The sequence below is a fragment of the Vulpes vulpes genome, chromosome 2 (genome assembly GCF_048418805.1).
Source record: "Vulpes vulpes isolate BD-2025 chromosome 2, VulVul3, whole genome shotgun sequence".
NCBI classification, from domain to species: Eukaryota; Metazoa; Chordata; class Mammalia; order Carnivora; family Canidae; genus Vulpes; species Vulpes vulpes.
In genome coordinates this window covers 102,926,208-102,949,317 of record NC_132781.1, presented here as the reverse complement: position 1 = coordinate 102,949,317, position 23,110 = coordinate 102,926,208, and the positions used below count along the sequence as shown (strand labels likewise).

General features: G+C 38.2%; 1 protein-coding gene across 2 annotated transcripts in view; it reads left to right on the top strand.

The window, feature by feature from the left end:
- Positions 1-20,920, top strand: part of LOC140595956 (uncharacterized) — a 180,106-nt gene extending 159,186 nt beyond the window's left edge. For both annotated transcript variants that reach the window (XM_072742400.1, XM_072742394.1), the window contains 5 exons: positions 3,466-3,759; positions 5,120-5,334; positions 7,610-7,838; positions 19,677-19,722; positions 20,677-20,920. In XM_072742400.1, the coding sequence (XP_072598501.1) occupies positions 3,466-3,759; positions 5,120-5,334; positions 7,610-7,838; positions 19,677-19,722; positions 20,677-20,813 (921 nt within the window). In that variant the 3' untranslated portion in view covers positions 20,814-20,920. The remainder of the gene's footprint in view (positions 1-3,465; positions 3,760-5,119; positions 5,335-7,609; positions 7,839-19,676; positions 19,723-20,676) is intronic.
- The last annotated feature ends 2,190 nt before the right edge of the window (positions 20,921-23,110 follow it).

The window sequence follows — 23,110 nt, the reverse complement described above, 5'->3', positions numbered from 1 at the left end:
ACATTAAGAAAATCACCGCCATGATCAAATGGGATTTATTCCTGGGTTGCACGGGTGATTCAGTATCTGCAAATCAATCAGTGTGATGCACCATATTAATAAAAGAAAGAAGAATCATCATCATTTCCATAGCTGTAGGAAAAGCGTTTGATGAAGTACAATATCCATGCATGATAAAAACCCTCCACAAAGTAGGTTTAAGAGGGAACATACCTCAACATAATAAAGGGAATGTATGAAAAAATGCACAGATAATGTCCTCCTAAATGGGGAAAAAGCAAGAGAAAAGGTTCATGTCTGGTGTTGTTGATGCTGGCTGTTGCCTAGATTTATAGTTAGGGCAGGCAGCCAAAATGCTTACACTGGCACACCTGGACTCTCTTTGTGGCCTGAGCCTCCTCACAACAGGAGGGGCTAAATTCCAAGTAAGCAGGCTGAGATACAGAACAGGGCAGAAGCTGTGTTGCCTTTCGTAGCCTAGCCTTGGAATACACACAACATCACATTGACCGTATTCTGTTCGTTAGTAGCAAGTCACTAAGGTTAGCCCACAGCCTTTTTGTTTTGTTTTGTTTTAGTGGAATACTGGACCACCTATGAACACATGAAGAATGCAATTTTTAGTGTAATTTACCCACCGGCCACAGTGTTCTATATTCCTTTCACATGAAAAATGCACTCACCTCCTCCCAGTACCTGCAACAAATCTCAGTTATCATGGCATCGGGTTCAGGATGGAGTCCAAGATCTTGCCATCTTAATCAGATGCAGCGGGGATAAGGTGCCAGGGTTATGTTGTCTAAATTTTAGTCCCTTGAGAGCAGGTTCTCTCAATAGGAATGAAGACTTGAGAATTAAAGAGAACAGTTCTCTACTATTGAAAACACAACATTCTGGTAACTTGCTAAAGACTCTTCCATTCAGAAAGAAGATGGAAATCACACTAGTCCATAGCAGGTTTGAGATGCAGCCTGATGCATGTGTCCATCTTTCAGTCAGACTCAGTCTGAAACCATGGAAATTCTTCTCCATGGCTCTTTGCTGTCTATCCTCTCTGAGCTCTTGGTTCTGTCCTTCAAGAAATGACCTGTGTTTGCAGCTGTGTTTTCAGCCTGCTGCCTCCCTGTGGGGACTTCTAAGACCCAAAGGCCTATTTTCAGTCTGTGCTATCTAGGTCTCTTTTAGTCCAAGCTCACAAACAGTGTTTTTGATGCTATAATTTTCTTAACTTCTTGAGTTTTTCTGTGAAAATCAGTGGATTGATTTTATGTCAGTAGAAAAGCCACTCTCCTGGGTCTTTTTGAGATAAACATTTCAACTGGCCTCTCCTGTGAAGCTCATACTCCTAAGATGCTTAAATAAATTTGAGGCATACCTGAAATCCTTCTGAGGCCTTAACAAAAGGTTTTATAATCTTGGCTTCATCCATAGGCCATGTTTTCCCAGATTTGCTCTTGACCCAGAATGCATTTCTTTATTTTAGCATTATTTGACATTTCAGCATACGGAAAGGCTATAAATGTGGAAAAAATATTTGCACCCAGTTAGTCCGGGTCTTTCATACTGCTTAGACCTTGTTTAGTTTATCTTTTGTGTCCCGTTTTACTTTCAAGTGGTTTGTGGCGCGAGTTCCTTTTCCGCTAGTGTCATTTTCTTCACTTGCCTGGAACCTTTGCTGTCAGCCTCTTCAAGGGCCATCAGGTTTCCATTAACAGTCTGTTAGAAGCCCTTTTGGTTTTCATTCTTACTCTCCCCTACATCCTTTCAGTTACTACCTAACTCTCGGTTCAAAGGAGGTTCAGGTTTAAATATTTTAATGGCAGCACCCCACGTTTAATATCAGTACCTGTGGCAGTTATTTATTGCGGCATAATAAACCACCTCAAAACCTAGTTGCTCAAAACAGCATTTATTTGGTTCACAAGTGTTTAGTTTAGGCAAAGCCGAGTAAGGCCAACTCATTTCTTCTTCATTTGGTGTCAGCTGAGATGACTGGAAGCTGGGGACTAGAATCATCTAAAATCATGTTCATGCAAATGTTTGGCTGTTGAGGCTGGCTTTTGGCAAGGACGTTAGCTGGGTCAGTCTCAGCTGCAATGTCTACATGAAGACACACCAGGTGGCCTGGGCTTCCCCATAGCAGCTAGATTCTAAGGGTTAGTTTCCCTAGAAGAAGAATGTCAATGGAAGCTATATCACATTTTTTAACCTAGCCTTAAAAAATCACACAGCGGTTCTGCCGAATTCTATTCACTGGAAACCAATTACTAAGGTCAGCACATTTTAAGGGGTGGGATTATCATGGGAGAAGTGTCAAAGAATTTATAAAACCACCACATCCACTTACCCTGCCTTATCAGTCATATCCAGAAGAAAGAAGTTCTTCCCAACTCAGCATCACTGAAACCCTGTCAGGTTTTTCGGTGGTGGTTCTTGGTGCTTAGTATGTTCCCTTGTTTTGTGGGAAGTAACAGAGGATTATAAGATAATACTATTCAATTAGGTGGGTTTTTTTTGTTGTTGTTGTTCAAAAGCATATGGTTCATCTCACTTATACTGAGACTTGTGGTTTCTTAATCCTGAGAATCATTTCTCCTGGGAATGCAATTCAAATTAATGTAAATCATTTGTAATTCAGAAAAAGGCTTGTGGCTTAGAATGAGTATTTATAGATTCAATAATTAGAGTCTTATTTTCAAAGTCTTCTCTTAGGAAGCATTTATTGGTTAAGACCTACATAAGTCAATATGATATTACTAAAACTTTTTAAAAATTAATGGGAGTATTCATTGGGACACTCGAGTGGCTCAGTGGTTTGCGTATCTGTCTTTGGTTCAGGGCATGATCCTAGGGCCTTGGGATCGAGTCCTTCATTGGGCTCCCTGTGGAGCTTGTCCCTCTGCCTATATCTCTGCCTCTCTCTATGTGTCTCATGAATAAATAATTTTTAAAAATTATGGTGTGTTAGGATGGGGGAAGGGGCCAGAGACTTTCTTTTCTTTTTTAAAATTTTATTTGAATTCAATTTGCCTATGTAAGAGACTTTATACTAAGAGGTGACTTACAGTTATTTTATGGAGGAAAGATCTGAAGCAGTCATACAAAAATGAAAGCATAAAATGAAGTACAAATGTTGTATGGCAAAGACAATGGTAGCAGAGATCTTTTTTTAGTAACTCCTAGTGGTTTTAACTTTGTTCTTAATTTTCTAAGTGCTTCAGGGTTCCACATTCTAAGACTACTACAATATAGATTATATTTTATTGCAAATGAATTTATTTTAAAATGGGAGCACCTGGCTGACTCAGTCAGTAGAGCATATGACTCTTGATCTTGATGGTATGAATTCGAGCCTATGGTTCAGTGCAGAGACTTAAACATAAAATGTTTTTTAAAATGTTGGTTATAGTTTTGAGTTAAACTAATTTCATTCCATTTCCAAACTGTATTGTTCTATTCATGCAGATTGGTGATCTTAGAGCAAGATTGGAAACTGAATCTTCAAGATGTCTACACCTGGATGCAAAAAATCAAGTTCTTCAACAGGAGTTATTATCTATGATGGCAACAGAGAGGGAATGTGAGAAACTAAAACAGATTAAAAAGAACTTGGAAGAAAAAGTAGTAAACCTCAGAAGTCATGCAGAAGTCAATGTGGAAGAAGGCATTCAAGTAGAAAAGTATTATAAGTGGGAGATTGACCAGAGAGCAAGATTGATTGTAGAAGAAAGATTAAAAGAAGTCAATCTATTTTTACAGGTTAGTTTACTGATCTGTGATATGCTTTCATTTATTTCATTACAAATTACACTTTGGTTATATGCATTGTGTATGTTTCCTCTGCTTCCTTTACAGCAATCTGTTTGGTATATTTCTGGAGGCATTCGTTCCTCCCTGTAAAGATTTCACTTTTCATCATTATTCTCACTAAATTGATCTTTCAAAGTGATTCTCAGGAGAGAATCATTTTTATTTTTATGACCAGTATGTATGAAACAAGACTATTTTTCTAAGATTTTATTTATGTATTCAGGAGATACACATAGAGAGGGAGAGAGAAGCAGAGACGCAGGCAGAGGGAGGAGCAGGCTCCATGCAGGGAGCCTGATGTGGGACTTGATCCCGGGACTCCAGGATCACACCTTGGGCCGCAGGCAGGTGGTAAACTGCTGAGCCACCCAGGGATCCCCTGAAACAAGACTATTAAGAGGAAAAGAAAAAATTGTGATTTAAAACTTTTACCCTGGGGAAAAAAATAAAATAAAATATAACTTTTACCATGGGGATTCCTGGGTGGCCCAGTGGTTTTAGCACCTGCCTTTGGCCCAGGGCGTGATCCTGGAGTCCCAGGATCGAGTCCCACATTGGGCTCCCAGCGTGGAGCCTCCTTCTTCTCTGCCCGTGTCTCTGCCTCTCTCTCTCTCTCTCTCTCTCTCTCTGGCTCTCATGAATAAATAAAATAAACTCTTTAAAAATAAATGAATTAAAAAAAAATAAAACTTTTACCATGGAGTATCTGGGTGGCTCAGTTGGTTAAGCAGCAGACTGTTGATCTCAGCTCAGGTCTTGGTCTCAGGTTTGTGAAATCAAGCCCTGCATTGGGCTCCATGTTCCATTCCTGGGGTATTCTTCCTTTTTGAAGATTTCATTTATTTATTTATTTCCTTATTTATTTATTGAACATGAGCAGGGGGATTGGCAGAGGGAGAGAGAGAGAGAGAGACCGAGAGACAGAGAGAGAGAATGAATCCTGGGTAGACTCTATACTGGGTGCGACACAGGGCTTGGCCTCAGGACTTCTGACTGAGAACATGCTCTGAGCAGAAATCAAGAAGCGGGTTATTCTCAAGTTGTATTATGCACTTTTTAAAATTTTTAATTGATTCTCTTGTTCTTTGAAGTATCAGATTGCATGAGTACTAATATAAGAATGATTAAACTTTATTTTTATCATTCAGATTTAATTCAGGTGACATTGGTGATAAATATTTTACACTTCAGCTTTTTTTACACATTTAGAATTGCTCTCTGAATCATTGACTCCCAACTAAAGGAAAGAAATATACTATAATTACTCAAGTTTTAGCTGTTTTAAAACTGTGCTTTTAATTTGCTTTAGAGACGAGCAGCATCTCAAGAAAACTTAGAGCAGTTAAGAGCAAGTCATGATGCTTCAATAAGAAGTCAACTGGCACTCAGAATTGAAGAGCTGGAATCTGAACTTCAATCCAAAATAAGAAATTCTCAGGAACTTAAAATAGAATTGGAAAAGTACAGGCAACTCTACCTAGAAGAATCAGAAATGCGAATGTCATTGACAAAAAAATTGAGCAAGTAAGTTAAAACAGAATCAATGAAAATAGATTTAGCTTATTGATTTGCCTCTAAAGCATAATTTTTATGGAGATGGGTTCATGAGATTAGTAGGAAGTGAAAGCCAACTGGATAGTATAATTTTGAAAAATAACTTTTGTAAATAAACTTACCATTTTATGTTCATCCAGGATAGTTTGCCTCTCTCCTCTTTTTTTTGGGGGGGGGGGGTGGTTTATATGATTTTACTTTTTCCCGTTAATATTTTCAGTTACTCTATCTTGTTGTCTTTACAAACTAATTGTTTAAAACTTTATAATTTAGACAGCATATTAGTTTTTTAAAGTTGATATATTTTATTTAACACAATATATCAAAAAATATCCTTTCAACTTGTGATCAATATAAAATTATTACTGAGATATTTCATATTTTTTTTCATTCGAAGTCTTAAAAATCCAGCATGTATTTTACAATTATGGTATATTTCAATTGGAACACTAAATTTGCATTGGGAATACGTGTCTATATTTAAACTTCATAAAATTTATAGTGGAAAAAGCAAATTCACATACCTGCATCTTTACAACCCTACTTAAAAGTTGTTTTTTTTTAAATTTTTTGGGGGGAGTTCAATTTGCCAACATGCTGCATAACAATTTGCCAACATATTGCATAACAACCAGTGCTCATCCAGCCCAAGTGCCCCCCTCAGTGCCCATCACCCAGTCACCCCACCCCCCTGCCCACCTCCCTTTCCACCATCCCTTGTTTGTTTCCCAGAGTTAGGTGTGTCTCGTGTTTTGTCACTGTCACTGATATTTTCACTCATTTTCTCTCCTTTCCCTTTATTCCCTTTCACTAATTTTTATGTTCCCTAAATGAATGAGACCATATAATGTTTGTCCTTTTCCGATTGATTTATTTCACTCAGCATAATACCCTCCAGTTCCATCCACGTCGAAGCAAGTAGTGGGTATTTAGACAGCATGTTACTGTAAAGTTTTTTGTCAGAATTACCCTAAATAGAAATATTAATGAGTTCATTTTTGCAAGATTACACCTTTAACCCAAAAGATCAAGTGCCAATTCTATACATCCTGGCAGGTTGGTAAATTAACTTTCTTGATTGTGTCTTTGGTATTATCACTAGAGAGCCTGAGGGTGGGGGAAACCTTTGTAGGTTTTCTACTTTATATGAAAGTATGCCTGTGAAATAGAGAAAGATTCACATTGGGGTGAAAGGCAGTATAAATCCCAACGTGGCTAAAAATAGCATCATGGTGGGCATGAGGAGGTGTGTGGAAGACAAAAGGGCAGATTCTACTTCCAGGGCCTTGGTAAGTGTGTTATCAGCTAATTGCCTCTGGAGCTGTTTCAGTCCTTCTGATCACTGCTCTGCCATCTTCCTGGCCCCTAGAGGTTGTTGGTCTGAGGTATTCCTCGGTGCGAAACCCTCAATTTCTCTGAGGCAATGAGTAAAATGTACAAGAGTGGTGAAAGCACATCCTTGAAAATGTCTTTGAGGGATGGTTTATTTTTATGTTCTGAACTGGTTTACTAAATACAAATATGTGTAATGGCATTCTCCAGAATCTTGTAATTGCAGCCATTCCAGAAGGTAGCAAGTATTATCTGTCAATCCATGTACATCAGTGTCAGCCATTTCTTTCCCTCCCCTAATTTGTTAGTTAGTTATCCCTGGAATCATATATACTCCTTTGGAATAATTTTATTTATTTATTTTTTTTATGATAGTCACAGAGAAAGAGAGGCAGAGACAGAAGCAGGCAGAGGGAGAAGCAGGCTCCATGCACCGGGAGCCCGATGTGGGATTCGATCCGGGTCTCCAGGATCGCGCCCTGGGCCAAAGGCAGGCGCCAAACCGCTGCGCCACCCAGGGATCCCATAATGAAGCGTTCTTTTTTTTTTTTTTTTTTTTTTCAATTTTTCTTTATTTATGATAGTCGGAGAGAGGGAGAGAGAGAGAGGCAGAGGAAGAAGCAGGCTGCATGCACTGGGAGCCCGACATGGGATTCGATCCCAGGTCTCCAGGATTGCGCCCTGGGCCAAAGGCAGGCACTAAACTGCTGCGCCACCCAGGGATCCCTCTTTGGAATAATTTTAAACCTATAAGTATATATAGTAGCTCTGCTCTGTCACGTTTTCAGTGTTAAAACACTGTTTACTGGCACATTCTGTTTGATATTATGGAAACTTAAAAAAATGCAGGTCATGCAGGAATGATTTGGGTAGAAATGAAATGCTAAGCACCTGTGTTGCATAATCTTCACAGGACTAATGAGAGGCTGGAAGGTACCACTACCAAATATCTGGTGGAGAGACAGCAGAACAGACCTTTCCACAGCACTCCTACTATGGGACCAGTCTTGGAAGGGCCTTATGTTGGAAATTTGACTAGTAGTTTACTGCTGGATAGAAATGTTACTCCAAGAGAAAATGTAATGATTCCTACCTCAAGGCCGCAGACTTCAGTTCGCAGCATTGAAACTCACTTGATCAAGGTTAGTTATATTATCTTTCTTCTCTTGAGTTTCAGATTTCCAATAAAATTTTTGTTTTTAATTTGGTCAAATTCTGAGTTAACTGAATAATACTCATTAAGTAAAAGTTATACTGCTTTGTGCTAATAAGGAAATGGGACAGAAATTTTATGGTATTTTTTTAAAGCTCCTGGAGCGCTTATTGTCAAGAGATACCTATTATTACCTTTATTCAATAAATACAACTAAACTGTCACATTTTATCTTCTTATTTTTTAAAATTTTATGTATCTGAGAGAGAAGAGAGTGTGCCCATTAGTGGGGAGAGAGGCAGAGAGAGGGGGAGAATCTCCAGCAGGCTCCCCACTGAGTGTGGAGCCTGACTCAGGGCTTGATCCCATGACTCCGAGATGATGATCTGAGCTGGAATCAAGAGTTGGATGCTTAACCAACTGAGTTACCAAGGCACCCCCAAACAGACCCATTTCCTTGAAAAGCTATGTTAAATTGGATTTTGGAAAGTAAATATTATTACCTACGAACCCAAAATACACTTAGATGCTTTGACTTATTCTCTGATTAGCAATAGTTTATAATATGTTTAAAGTTTGCTGTAACCCAATTTTCCACCCCTATGCATAAGTGAATGATTAGAATCCAAACGCTTCACCATGTAGGGATATTTATTATTTTAACGATTCCACGGTAATTCCTTTTTATGAATTAAATAAACTTGTAACACTAAATTGATAGTTCTATGTTTTGGTGGCACCTGTGTGACTCAGTGGTTTAGCATGTATCTGCCTTTGGCTCAGGTCATGATCCAGGGGTCCTGGGATTGAGTCGCGCAACAGGATCCCAATAGGGAGCCTGCTTCTCCCTCTGCCTATGTCTGTGCTTCTCTCTCTGTACTTTTTATGAATAAATAAATAAAACAGTTTTTAAAAAGTTGTAAGTTTTGGCATTTTCTTACATAAGAGCACATCCCTAATTGCTTTCTTATAACACTTTTTTTAACTTATATTACTTCTATTTCAATTTTTATAAAATGGCTTGCTGAGCAACTATAGAGATTTTCTAAATAAGTCAAGGAAATGTTTGATTCTTTTTTTTTTAGAGATAGAGAGAGAGAGACAGAGAGAGAGAAAGAAAATGAAGGAAAGCAAGCAGGTGGTAAAGGGCAATGGGAAAGAGAGAAGAGAGACTCTTGGGCAGGCTGCATGCTCAGAGTGGAGCCGGATCTCATGACCCTAAGATCATGACCTGGGCCAAAATCAAGATTCTGACACTTAACTGACTGAGCCACCCAGGCACCCCACAAATAATTGGATATTTCAAATGAAATTCACATATATTTACCTTGATGCCATCACTTGAATGATTGATGACTAAGATGGCAGTGATAGGGAGCCTTTAATAACAACTCATTTCCATTGTGTATCATTGTTGTTAACATACCCATTTCAATCAATGCACATAGGCTTAATTTTGATAGTATACTCATGGTTTTATTAATGTAGAAAAATGTAGCATAGACTCATGTTAAATGAAGCCTTAGTCTTGTTCTTTCATTCAACTTCCTTGTTTTCTTGCTCTATTCTCTTCTGATTCGATGACTTTTAGTATTATGTTTGGATGCTTTTCTTCCTTTTGTGTATCCGTTATAAATATTTGGTTTGTGATTACCATGAAGTTCATATATAACATCCTGTGTATGTATAGCAATCTCTTTTAAGTTGATGGTTACTTCAGTTCAAACAGACTTTAAAAACACTGCATTTTTACACCCTGCCTTGTTTTATAAATTTGATGTCATAGTTTACACCTTTGTATTTTGTGTATCCCTTAACTAGTTACTGTAGATCTAATTGATATTATTCCTTTTGTCTTGTAACCCTCATACTGGCTTTATAAAAATGATTGGTCTATTACCTTTACTGTATGTTTGCTTTTACGATAAAACTGTCTCATTATTTTCTTATTTCTAGTTATGGTCTTTCTTTCTTTCTTTCTTTCTTTCTTTCTTTCTTTCTTTCAGAAGCAGAGTGAGTGAGAACCAAAGTGAAGGGGAGGGAGGGGCAGAGGGAGAGGGAGAAGCAGGCTCCTCTCTGAGCAGGGAACAAACAGGGAGTCCCTTGCAGAGCTTGGTCCCAGGGTCCTGGGAGACTGTTCACTGACAGCCATCCAGGTACCCTGGCCTTTTCTGATTAAAGAAGTCCTTTTAGCATCTCTTATAAGACCTATTTAGTGGTGATGAACTTCTTTAAGTTTTGTGTGGGAAACACTTTATCTTTCTTTCAGTTCTGAATTATAAACCTGCCAAAAATATCCTAGGTTTTTTCCTCTTAGCACTTGGAAAATATCATGCCATAATTTCTTTTCTTTTTTTTGAACTTTCTTTTTATATAATAAATTTATTTTTTATTGGTGTTCAATTTGCCAACATACAGAATAACACCCAGGGCTCATCCCGTCAAGTGCACCCCTCAGTGCCCGTCACCCATTCACCCCCATCCCCTGCCCTCCTCCCCTTCCACCACCCCTAGGTCGTTTCCCGGGGGTAGGAGTCTTCATGTTCTGTCTCCCTTTCTGATATTTCCTACCCATTTCTTCTCCCTTCCCTTCTATTCCCTTTCACTATTATTTATATTCCCCAAATGAATGAGACCATATAATGTTTGTCCTTCTCTGATTTTAATTGGAGTTCAATTTGCCAACATTTAGCATAACACCCAGTGCTCATCCCAAGTGCCCCGCTCAGTGCCTATCACCCAGTCACCCCAACCCTCCGCCCACCTCCCCTTACACTACACCTTGTTCATTTCCCAGAGTTAGGTGTCTCTCATGTTTTGTCACCCTCACCGATATTTTCACTCATTTTCTCTCCTTTCCCTTTATTCCCTTTCACTAAATTTTATATTCCCCAATTGAATGAGACCATTATAATGTTTGTCCTTCTCCGATGGACTTATTTCACTCAGCACAAGACCCTTGAGGTCCCTCCACGTCAAAGCAAATGGTGGGTATTTGTCGTTTCTAATGGCTGAGTAATATTCCAATGTATACATAGACCACATCTTCTTTATCCATTCATCTTTCGATGGACACCGAGGCTCCTTCCACAGTTTGGCTATTGTGGACATTGCTGCTATAAACATCAGGGTGCAGGTGTCCTGCCGTTTCACTGCATCTGTATCTTTGAGGTAAATCCCCAGCAGTGCAATTGCTGGGTGGTAGGGCAGGTCTATTTTTAACTCTTTGAGGAACCTCCACACAGTTTTCCAGAGTGCATGCCACAATTTCGGCTGAAAAATCCACTGATATCCCTGTAGTGGTTCACTTTGATATAACTAATTGCTTTTCTTTTCTTTTTTTTCCTGCTTTTAAGATTCTCCTTTTCTCTTTCAATTTTGACTTGTTATGTGTCTTGGTGTGAAACTCTTTGGGTTCCTTTTATTTGGGACTGGCAATGCTTCCTGGGCCTGGAGGTCTGTTTTCTTCCCCAGGTTAGGGAAGGTTTTAGGTATTCTTTCTTCAAATAAGTTCTTCTCCCTTTTCTCTCTTCTTTTTCTGGGACCTCTCTAATGTGAGTTTTATTACACTTGATGCTGTTCCAGAGGTCCCTGTATCTTTATTTTTCCAATTCTTTCTTCTTTTTGCTTTTCAGCTTGGATGATTTTTACTACCCTTTCTTGCAGATTGCTGATCTGTTCTTCACATCTTTTAATCTGCTGTCGATTGTGTCTGGTGTATTTTTCATTTCAGTTATTGTATTCTGCAGCCCTAATTGGTTCTTTTGTATATGTTCTCTTTGTTGAAGTTCTCACTGAATCCGTCCATTCTTCCACGTTTGCTGAGCATCTCTGTGACCATTACTTTGAACTCTTTATCAGGATGACTCCTTATCTCTGTTTCATTTCGTTATTTTTCTGAGGCTCTGTCTCATGGCCTTGTTCTTTCTTTTGGAACATACTCCTCTGTCTCCTTGTTTTGTGTGACTTTCTCTGTTTGTTTCTAAAATTGTTCTTTCCAACTTTTCCCTCTTCAAAATATGTTGCTTTGAACAATGAATGTTAGTTATAAAGTCAAGCAAGAAGAAATATTTTTCAAAGTATTGTCTGGTCATTTCTCTCATTGGAGGTGTGGTGGGGTAGGTGGCAGATGACAGTGCTCTTCTTTTTCTGAGTTCAGAGCACAGGAGTCAGGCAGATGGAGTTAAACTTAGTAGGTTTGTTACTAATACATGCTAACGGATCGGAGGATGTGGTTTGGGTGGGTATGTAGGCACAGTGGGCTTCCCAGTTCTTTATCCCAAATTAGGCACTTCCCCACACAGTTGTAAATGGAGGAAACAAATGTTTGATGCCCATCCCACGAAGATGAGAGCGGACCTGAATTCATGTTACCATGGGTGAGCACATCTTTTCAAAAAAGAGATTTGGAATCTCATAAGCACTGCCTAGTGCCTTCTCCCCAATTCACTCATGAGGTAAATCTCCCTTCCTGCTGGGAGGGAGGTAGAGATAAATCCACTTGTGGGTAATGATGGTTTACCTCTAATTTCTGGCTGGATTTAAATTAAAGTTAGTCCTGCCTTTTGTACATACCAACTCTCATAATGATGAGAGGTTGGACAGAGCATAGTAGGTGGTAAAGAGAAATCTGTTTTGTGTTTAATAATCCACAACATAGATAACTCATTTGTTGATTGATTTTGGTAAACCAAGTTTTATCTGGAGGAAAAGAATAATTCTTTCCAGGAAGAGTTTCCTCCATTTCAGCCTCTTTGGTTCAACTAAAGATTTTCTCCTTCAAATTCCGTGTCTTGTGGTTTAAAAAATTTGTGCTTATAAATGCAGTCTATTAACTGTTCCTAATAGGAGTAAAGATCATTTCCATTGCTGTTTTTTACTCATAAAGCATTACAATTTGTAATTTAAATTACACTTTAGACTTTAAAATTTATAATTTAATTAGAAAGCTGTTTTGTGCCTCATGCCTAGTCGTTATTGAGCCACATGACAAACTTTTATGTGTTCATTTTCAGTCAGTTATAGTTAAAAATGTAGGTATTTTTCCTGAAGATGATGAAGTAACTGGCATAAAAACTCTCAGCTCAGGAGGACCTAAAGCACATTCCTGGCCTGCAACTCTTTGGTCTTTTGACCTGAGGCAAACTGCCATCTTTCTGAGGCCTTCTTGTCTCTTATGTAAAAGTAGGGACTTTGACTAACTTAGTGACTTTGATACCTTGTGGAAAAAAATATTTTTTTCAAAGAATGGAACTTCATTTGTTTTTGTTTTGTTTTGTTTTGTTTTGTTTGTTTCTGTTTTTGCATTAAACTGTATTATACAGAACCGAGACAAGTGGAGCTGTGTAGCTAAAAGAGAGAGGAGACTACAGCTGTAGACTTTTGTCCCTCAATCCTACAGTATCCCCAATGGATCCTTAGATTGGTAGTTTGGAAACAAACTGTTTTGAGAAAATCCTTCTAATTAATGAGTCTTCGAATTAAAATTTGCTGATACGTTGTTTTTATGTGTATAATTTTCTTACCCTCCTATGTTTTTGATAAATGGAAAAGTATAAATACAATTGCAAATATGTTCTCTTTATTAATGGATTGCAAGCTCTTTCTACCATCTAACTCAGTTCTCACCTGGAAATAAACCAGGGTCACAGAAGCAAGTATTTAGGAAAAGACATTTGGGGAAAAGATAATTACATTACGTTGATCGTTCCTTAAGGAAATGAAGGCAGGCACTTAAGTGACTGGGCCACCTAGGCTCCACTTAGTACCGTATTTAGACCCTATTTTGGGAATTCAATGAGAGGATACCTTTTATAAGAAATAAGAGCGTTCTAGATGGGAATATTTGTAATGCACATTTGATCCTTGACCAACATGGAATTGAAGCTGCAGGTCTAGTTTGCCTACACATGGACTTTCTTGGCTGTTGTGTTGTACTGTATTTTCTCTTATCTTTTTCTCAATAACCTTTTTTTTCTCTAGCTTACTTTATTTTAAGAATATATTATATAACACATGTAATGTACAAACCATGTGTTAATGGACTGTGTTATTGGTAAGGCTTCCCATCGCCAGTAGGCTATTAGTCATTAAATTTTGGGAGAATCAGAAATTATACAGTTTTGGCTGCACGGTTTAAGTGCACCTAACCACTGTGTTGCTCAAAGGTCAACTGTAGTTTGAAATATTCCCAAATATTTCATAATTAAGCAGATTATGATAAGTATAGTGTTTCAAAAATTGGTCCTAATTCATAGAAAGGAAACAAAGTTACAGTAAAAATTTCTTTTCCTTGTTTCTAATTCTAGAAACTTATCAATGCGAAACTAAGTTGGAAAACTGGTGCTAGCTTATATTTTTTCCTTTCCTGAAGCAGATTTTCTGAAATCTCTGTGTTCGCATGAAAAGAAGTACATCAGTCATCATATAGATAACAAAATATTTTTACTCAGTATTGCCAGCAGAATTTCCACATAACTTTTTGTAGTCCCACTTCCATTGTTTTATGTATTTAAGAGTCTGTGCTGAAAAATAGAGCATACAACATACCTTAAGATTTTGTTTTTCTAAAAGTGGAAAGTGGAAAGCTCATTCGGTGGAATAATTTATTAAACAACTGATTAAACTCTCATAAAGGGCACTTTTTCTGAAAATCACAAAGTATTTAAGTGTAAAATGACTCTTGTTACACTTTTTGTAACAGTAAGATCAAACAGGATCCTTCAGAAGTTATGTATATTCTTTTATTTGACATTCTTAGCTCCATTGGTTTCTATACTATTTTTATTTAAATTCAATTAATTAGCTTATAATGTTATGATATATATATATATATATATATATATATATATATATATATATTATATCATGCCCTGAGCCAAAGGCCTACTCTCAGCCACTGAGCCACCCAAAGGTCCAAAAATTTCATTATTTATTGGCTGAGTAATATTCTGTTCTCATTCTCCCTCCCTCTCTCTCTCTAATAAATAAATATGATTATTTATTTATTTATTTATTTATTTATTTATTTATTTATTTCTACATCACATCTTCTTTATGCTTTATGGGATGTTTCAAAGAACATCCATACCTCTCAGCTTGGCTATTACTGGTATATACATATGGGTGCAGGTGCCCCTCTGGATCCCGACCAAAGTGATCTTTGGGATTCATAACTTCTAGCGCAATTGCTGGGTGTTACATAGGTAGCTCCTTTTTCAACTTTTTGAGGAGCCTCTTTTACTGATTTCCAGAGTGGCTGCACCAGGTTGCATTCCCACCAACATCATAAGAGGATTCCCCCTTTCTCTGCATTCCCGCCAAAATCTGTCATTTCCATTATGAAAGGCGTGAGGGGGAAACTCACCGTGGTTTTGATTTGTATTTCTCTGGGGCCAACTGATATTGAGCATGTTTTCATGTGTCTGTTGGCCATATGTAGGTGTAAGGTTAGGTTGTGTACTTAGGACCTTTCTCGTTTCTTGAGAAAGGCTTGTATTGCTATATACTTCCCTCTTAGGATGACCTTTATTGCATCCCAGATGTTTTGAGCAGTTGTGTTTCCATTTTCGTTCCTTTCTATGAGGTCTTTAAAACCGTGCTTTAATTCCCTGGCTTCTTTAACCTCCGTGTATTTGAATTCTTTCCAAATTTCCTCTTGTGATCAAGTTCTAGTTTCAAAGCATTGTGGTCTGAAAGTATGCAGGGAATGATCCCAATCTTTTGGTATCAGTTGAGACCTCATTTATGACCCAGTACGTGATCTAGTGTGGAACACGTTCCATGTGCACCCGAGAAGAATGTGTATTCTGTTGCTGTAGAATGGAATGCTCTGAAGTTATCTGTGAAGTCCATTTTGTGCAGTGTGTCATTCAAAGCCCTTGTGCCCTTGTGGATCTTCTGCTTAGAGGATCTGGCCGTTACAGTGAGTGGTGTGTTAAAGTGCCTACTATTATTGTATGACTATCAATGTGTTCCTTTAATTTTGTTATTAATTGGTTCCTAAGGGAGGCCTGGGTGGCTCAGTCGGTTAAGCCCTTGCCTTTGGTCAGGTCATGTTCAGGGTCCTGGGATCAAGCCCTCATCAGGCTCCCTGTTGAGTGGGGAGTCTGCTTCTCCCTCTCCTGCTTCCCGTGCTTCTGTTCTCTCTCTATGTCAAATAAATAAATACATGAAATCTTAACAAAATTGGTTTGTATCGTTGGCTGCTCCTACCTTAGAGGCATTAAAACTTATAGTTGTTCAATTTTCTCTTTGGATAGACCCTTTCATTATGGCATAGTGTCTTTCTTCATCTCTTAATGCAGTCTTTGGTTTAAAATACAATTGTCTGATATCAAGATTGCCAATCCAGTTTTTTTTTTTAATCTCCTTTAATATGACAAAATGGTTTTCCACCCCCTCACCTTCAATCTGGGTTGTCTTTGTGACTAAAATGAGTCTCTTGCAGATAGCATATCGATGGGTCTTGCTTTTTTTTGTTTTAAATCCACTGGGATACCCTGTGTGTTTTGGTTGGGGCATTTGGCTTGTTTACATTCAGAGTAACGATTGAAAGATATGGATGTAGTGCCATTGTATTACGTGTAAAGTCCGTGTTTTGGTGTACTGTGTCTGTTCCTTTCTGGTCTGTGTTACTTTTGGGCTCTGTGTTTGCTTAAAGATTCCCCTTTACCACTTCTTGCAGGGCTGTTTTAGGGATCACAAATTCTTTTATTTTCTGTTTGTCCTGGAAGCTTTTTATCTCCCCTTGTATTTTGAATGAGAGCCTTGCTGGATAAAATTCTTGGCTGTAGATTCCTCTCATTGAGCACCCTGAGTATATCATGCCAGCTCTCTCTGGCCTGCTAGGTAGGTCTCTCTGGATAGATCTGCTGGCAGTTGAATATTTCTCTCCTTCTTGGTTCAGGCCCTCCTGTTCCAAGCTGCTTTCAGAATTTTCTCTTTGTGTCTGAAAGTTGCAAGCTTTGCTATTAAATGTTGAGATATTGACCTGTTTTTTATCGATTTTGAGGAAGGTTCTCTGTGCCTCCTGGCACTTGAGTGCCTGTTTCTTTCCCCAGATGAGGGAAGATTTCTGCTATAATTTGCTCAAATATGCCTTCTGCCCCCTCCTTCCCCTCTTTCTCTGGGATCCCCATTATTCTAACATTGTTTTGCTGTGTGGTAAGACTCATCTCTCAAATTCTCCTGTCATAGTCCAGTGGTTGTTTCTCTCACTTTTCCTCAGCTTCTTTATTCTCCATTGTTTTGTCTTCTATATCACTACTTCTCTGTGAAGCCTCATTTATCCTAGCAGTTAGAACCTTCATTTTTTATTGCATCTCACTAAGATTAACCTTTTTTATTTCAACTTGATTAGATATCAGTTGTTTTATTTCTCCAGAAAGGCATTCTCTAGTGTCCTCTGTGTGTTTTTTAAGCCCAGCTATTATCTTGATGGTCCTTATTCTGAACTCTCGCTCCAGCCTCTTCCTTCTATCCATGCTGATTAGGTTCCGGGCAGTCAGTACTACCTCTCGTTCTTTGTGGTGATATTTCCATCTTGTCATTCTGTCCAGAGAAGAATAAATGAATGAGAGAACAGAATATAAAAATATCAAGAATGACCCCAGATAAATACACTAAAGAAATCAGAAGAGACCTGAAATCAATTTAAAGGTTAACAAAGGGGGATCCCTGGGTGGCGCAGCGGTTTCGCGCCTGCCTTTGGCCCAGGGCGCGATCCTGGAGACCCGGGATCGAATCCCACTTCGGGCTCCCGGTGCATGGAACCTGCTTCTCCCTCTGCCTGTGTCTCTGCCTCTCTCTCTGTATGCGTGACTATCATAAATAAAAATTTAAAAAAAAATAAATAAAGGTTAACAAAGGAGATAATAGATAGCTGAAGAGAGCAGAGCAGTACACTGGATCCTATGTGAATTTTGGTCTTTTTGTTAGGAAATTGCATCCCCAAATGGTTAAGAGAAAACCTTGTATATATACAAAAATAAAATTAAATACAATGAATGGATAGAATGTAAGTATAAAAATGGAAATTAAAAGTCAAAATAAAAAGGATATTATCAGCCAGTTGAACACAACAGAGCAATATACTATATCCTAAGTATATTTTGGTTTGTTTGTTTCTTAGAAGAAACTCCATCGCAAAATTGTAAAGAATGAAAAACTTCATTATATGCAAAAATAAAATTAAACGCAATGAAAGGAGATTGAATGTAAATATGAAAATTAAGATAGATTTTAAAAATAATATAATCAGACAGATGAAGAGAATAGAGCAGTATAGTAGATTCTGGTTGTACTTTAGTCTATTTCTTAGAAGGAACTACTTCCTGAAATGATATAGAAAGAAAAAGTTCAATATATATAGGAATAATATTAAGAGCCGTGAAAGGATTGAATGCAAGTGTAAAAAGGTAAATTGTAAGAGTTGATAAATGAAGAAATTGGTTGAAAGCAAAAAGAAAATTAAAATAGAAAGACTAAGGAGTCATGAGAAATAGCCATGAGTTCTATATACTGTTTGCCCCTAGCACTGGAGTTCTGCAGCTCTGTATAATGAGTAAAGTTGGCCTTAGCAGGATGTTGTTGCTGACCTCCTGAGGGAGAGGCCTGTTGCACTGATTCTTAGGTGTCTTTGCTTAGGGTGGCATTGCACCACCCTTGCCAGGGGGCCAGGCCAGGTAAGCAGCTCCAGATTGCTCTCTGTGGCTTTTGTTCCCTGAAGGCTTTCTGGGCAGCTTTAGAGGATGAGAATGAAAATGGCGGCCTCCTAATCTCCAGCCCTGGAATAGAAAGATCTCACTCCCTACTGTGTCTCCCTGGTTTCTGTCTGCACTCTGTATTCACCCAGCCTGTGACCAAGCATTTTTATCTCAAGCACAGACCCCCTTTTGATTTTCCAAACTTTGCAGACCCCTGTAGCCCCCATTCACGCTGTGCCTCCAGGGGGAAGGAGGAGGTCTTGCCCAGTTTTGCCACTTGCTGGACCCCTGCTTGGAAAGTGGTCACCTGACTGTTCCTCGGTTTGGGGTTTATGGCAACACTGAGCTGAATGCCCACTCCTGGGCTCACTGATTGCAACTGGCTTCCCTGCCAAATGCCTTGGCAACTGCCATACTCAGGCACCGCCCCCATTCCTTCTGTGACACCCCGCCCCCCGGGATCCTGAGACCACACTGTCTGTCCCACTTAGGATGCTGCCCCCCATTGCCACCTGAGCACCTTTCAGACAGGGATGTCCTCACTGGAACAGACCTCTTAAAAGTTCTGGTTGTGCACTCTGCTGCTATATCACTTTCCAGGACTTGCCTTCTGGCTTCCAGAGGCTCCCTGCCCCCCTGGTTTAATCTTCTGATATATGCCTGTGATTCATTTCTCCACAGCTCCTACCTTGCAGAAAGCAGTCACTGTTCTATTTGTAATTGCAACAATTCTTTTCATGGATCTCTGTCTGAGTCCACAGGTGTTCAGAATGATCTGATACCTATGTAGCTGAATCCCAGACACCAGACAAAACTAGGGTCTCCTACTCCTCCACCATCGTCCTCTTCTTCCAGAAATTCTGTATATTCGATTGATCAATATTAAATGTACTTTTCATTAGACTCCTCTAAACACCATTATAGGTTTCTTCTCAGTTATCCAGATTAAAATAAGTAGGGATTTATTTTATTTATGTGATTATCTTTGTATTTAAGCGAATTGTAACTTTTACTCTCTAAAAGTATCATTTCCAGACCATGTTTCATAAGCAAAATAAAATTCCTACAGTAATGTCTCTTGTTTAACTTGAACATTGTAAGTAACGTTTGACTTATTTCAGATGCTGCAGGAATTGGAAGACAGTATAACCGGAGAACTAAAAGAAGGTATGTTGCCAAATGTACAAATTTAGATGGTCATTAATTTCTGAAATAAACCACAAATAGTAACTGGCATCCCTTCCCCTTGTTAAAATTTTGTCTAGATATATCTAATAAAAATGTAAAACAAACATAGTGAATAACAGACTTATTCCTCATTTGCCCATCGTGTTTCATACCTTTTTTTAAAAATCTGCAGCCTGTGTGCCTCTTAGCACTTTTGGCTGTAATCTTCCTTCACTTGTGCCATCGCTATGGAACTGTCAATCTGAAAATGTGGGTGTTCTCAGATTCTTGTTTCTGCTAGTGGTAGAAGACCAAACAGACCAGACTTGTCTTAGCAATACTTAGTTAAGCAATTATATAGTTCATATAGCTGTCCCTTGACAGGTGACATTTCAATCTCCAGCCACTGGTTTTGCCATTGGGTAAAATTCCAGGTTTCTTAGCATGGAATACAAACACCCAAATCAATTTGGTTCTTGCCACATTGGTGAGCCTTCTCTGTGCTTTGCAGAGAGTAATCTTTCAGGGATCAGCCTTCCTATTCCCTCCACCGAAAAGCAGACAATATTGATAGAAAACCAGGATGTCCCTTCTGTGTGTTCTTATAATGTCTTGTTTTAAACCTGTCATGGTATATTTGACTCTAGGTATTGCCTCTTTGATTTTTCAGTTGATAGTATATGATTGTTCAGGGGTGGACTGTGCCATCAGCTTGCAATCTCATCTTGTAATGAGAAAACCAGAAGCTCTAGTATTTATCCACAGTAGCAATTAATTCAATGGGCAATCGTGAGCAAACTTGATTTAATAGTAATCTTGTATTTTATATTGTAGCTATATGTAGATATTTTTCATTCTTTTAACACTCAGAAGATCCCAAGTTTTTTTTTTTTACTAACTCTAGTTAACTACAAAGTATTTCAGATAAAGAATATTATTCTTTCTCTTTTTCAGTTGCTCGTGAATTAGAATCAGGATTCTGTAGATCCTCTCCTTTAGGACCTACTGACGAATCAAATGTAAATCAAGATCTAGTACTGCAAGCATCACAAGAATATGTAGAGATTTTCAATAGAAAGTATGTGATCTGAAAGATATATAGTAACAGTTTATTACCTAGATGTTTAACATGACATTTTAATTGTTTCCCAGTAAATGTCTGATGTACAAAAAATCTTTATTAAAGGAAATTTTGTTATATCATGTGTAATGAAAGTTTATATATTATTTTAAGCTATGGTTCTTGGCATCTGATTAACTTTTAAGCATATTTTGTACATGGAAACCAGCATTATTGAGTTTTATAGGCTCCAATCTGCCCAAGTAGATCAGACCAAGTTGTCAATAATGTTTCGGGGATGGTAATTGATAGTTTTTTTTTTTTTGTATTTTCCATGTTTTATTACTACACATAGGATTGAGACACATATCATTTTGATATACTGCTGCTAAAGCTATCACCAATGTTTGTATGCATTTCAATTTTTATAGTGCCATAAAACCTGATAATTTTAATTTAATTTTATTTTTTATTTTTATTTTTATTTTTATTTTTATTTTTTTTTAATTAATTTTTATTGGTGTTCAATTTACCAACATACAGAAAAACACCCAGTGCTCATCCCGTCAAGTGTCCACCTCAGTGCCCGTCACCCATTCCCCTCCAACACCCACCCTCCTCCCCTTCCACCACCCCTAGTTCGTTTCCCCGAATTAGGAGTCTTTATGTTCTGTCTCCCTTCCTGATATTTCCCAACATTTCTTTTCCCTTCCTTTATATTCCCTTTCACTATTATTTATATTCCTCAAATGAATGAGAACACAGACTGTTTGTCCTTCTCCGATTGACTTATTTCACTCAGCATAATACCCTCCAGTTCCATCCACGTTGAAGCAAATGGTGGGTATTTGTCGTTTCTAATTGCTGAGTAATATTCCATTGTATACATAAACCACATCTTCTTTATCCATTCATCTTTCGATGGACACCGAGGCTCCTTCCACAGTTTGGCTATTGTGGCCATTGCTGATAGAAACATCGGGGTGCAGGTGTCCCGGCGTTTCATTGCATCTGAATCTTTGGGGTAAATCCCCAACAGTGCAATTGCTGGGTCGTAGGGCAGGTCTATTTTTAACTCTTTGAGGAACCTCCACACAGTTTTCCAGAGTGGCTGCACCAGTTCACATTCCCACCAACAGTGTAAGAGGGTTCCCTTTTCTCCGCATCCTCTCCAACATTTGTTGTTTCCTGCCTTGTTAATTTTCCCCATTCTCACTGGTGTGAGGTGGTATCTCAATGGGAGAAGATATTTGCAAATGATATATCAGATAAAGGGCTAGTTTCCAAAATCTATAAAGAACTTATTAAACTCAACACCAAAGAAACAAACAATCCAATCATGAAATGGGCAAAAGACATGAAGAGAAATCTCACAGAGGAAGACATGGACATGGCCAACAAGCACATGAGAAAATGCTCCGCATCACTTGCCATCAGGGATAATTTTAATTTTAAATACTTATTATTCATAGCTCTTTCCTCATGGTGAAAAAGATATGCCTAAGGCTTTTTATCTTTTCTTTTTTTTAATTTACTTTTTGAGAAGAGTCTTAAAATTAGAGAAAAGAAAAAAAATAGAGAAAATGACCTTTTCCCTCCAGAATGGTTTGGAAGTAAATTGTTAAATTGTGCCCAATTCCTGTGGCCCCTATATCCTGCAAGTCAGTACATTCCACATAGCTACCGTACAACCCTGCCAATCAGAAAATCAACACTAATAAAATTGTCCCTTAAATAATGTGGAGCTTAGGGGCACTGATCCTCTGTGTGAAAATCTGTGAACTTTTGACTCCCCGGCACTTAACTACTACTAATCTGCTGTTGACCAGAATATTTATTGTACCAAAACAGTCAATTAACCTATGTTTTGTGTGTTATATGTATTGCATACTATATTCTCCTTATAAAGTAAGCTAGAGAAAATTGTTATTAAGAAAAATCAGAAGGAAGAGAAAATACAGTACTGTGTTTTTTAAAAATTGGCATATAAGTACACCCATTCAAACTATGTTAAGGATACATTATGTTTTTAAATTTAAATTCAAGTTGCCAACATTTAGAAGGGTCATCATTTTCAGATAGAGTTTTTGATAATTCATCAGTTGCATGTAACACCCAGTGCTCATCACGTCACATGCCCTCCTTCATGACCATCACCTATTTACCCCATCCCCTCATTCACTTCCCTTTCAGCAACCTTCAGTATGTTTTCTGGAGTTGAGTCTCTCATGGTTTGTCTTCCTCTCTGATTTTTCCCCATTCAGTTTCCCCTCCTTGCACCATTTCTTATATTCCACCTATGAAGGAGACCATATGATCATTGTCTTT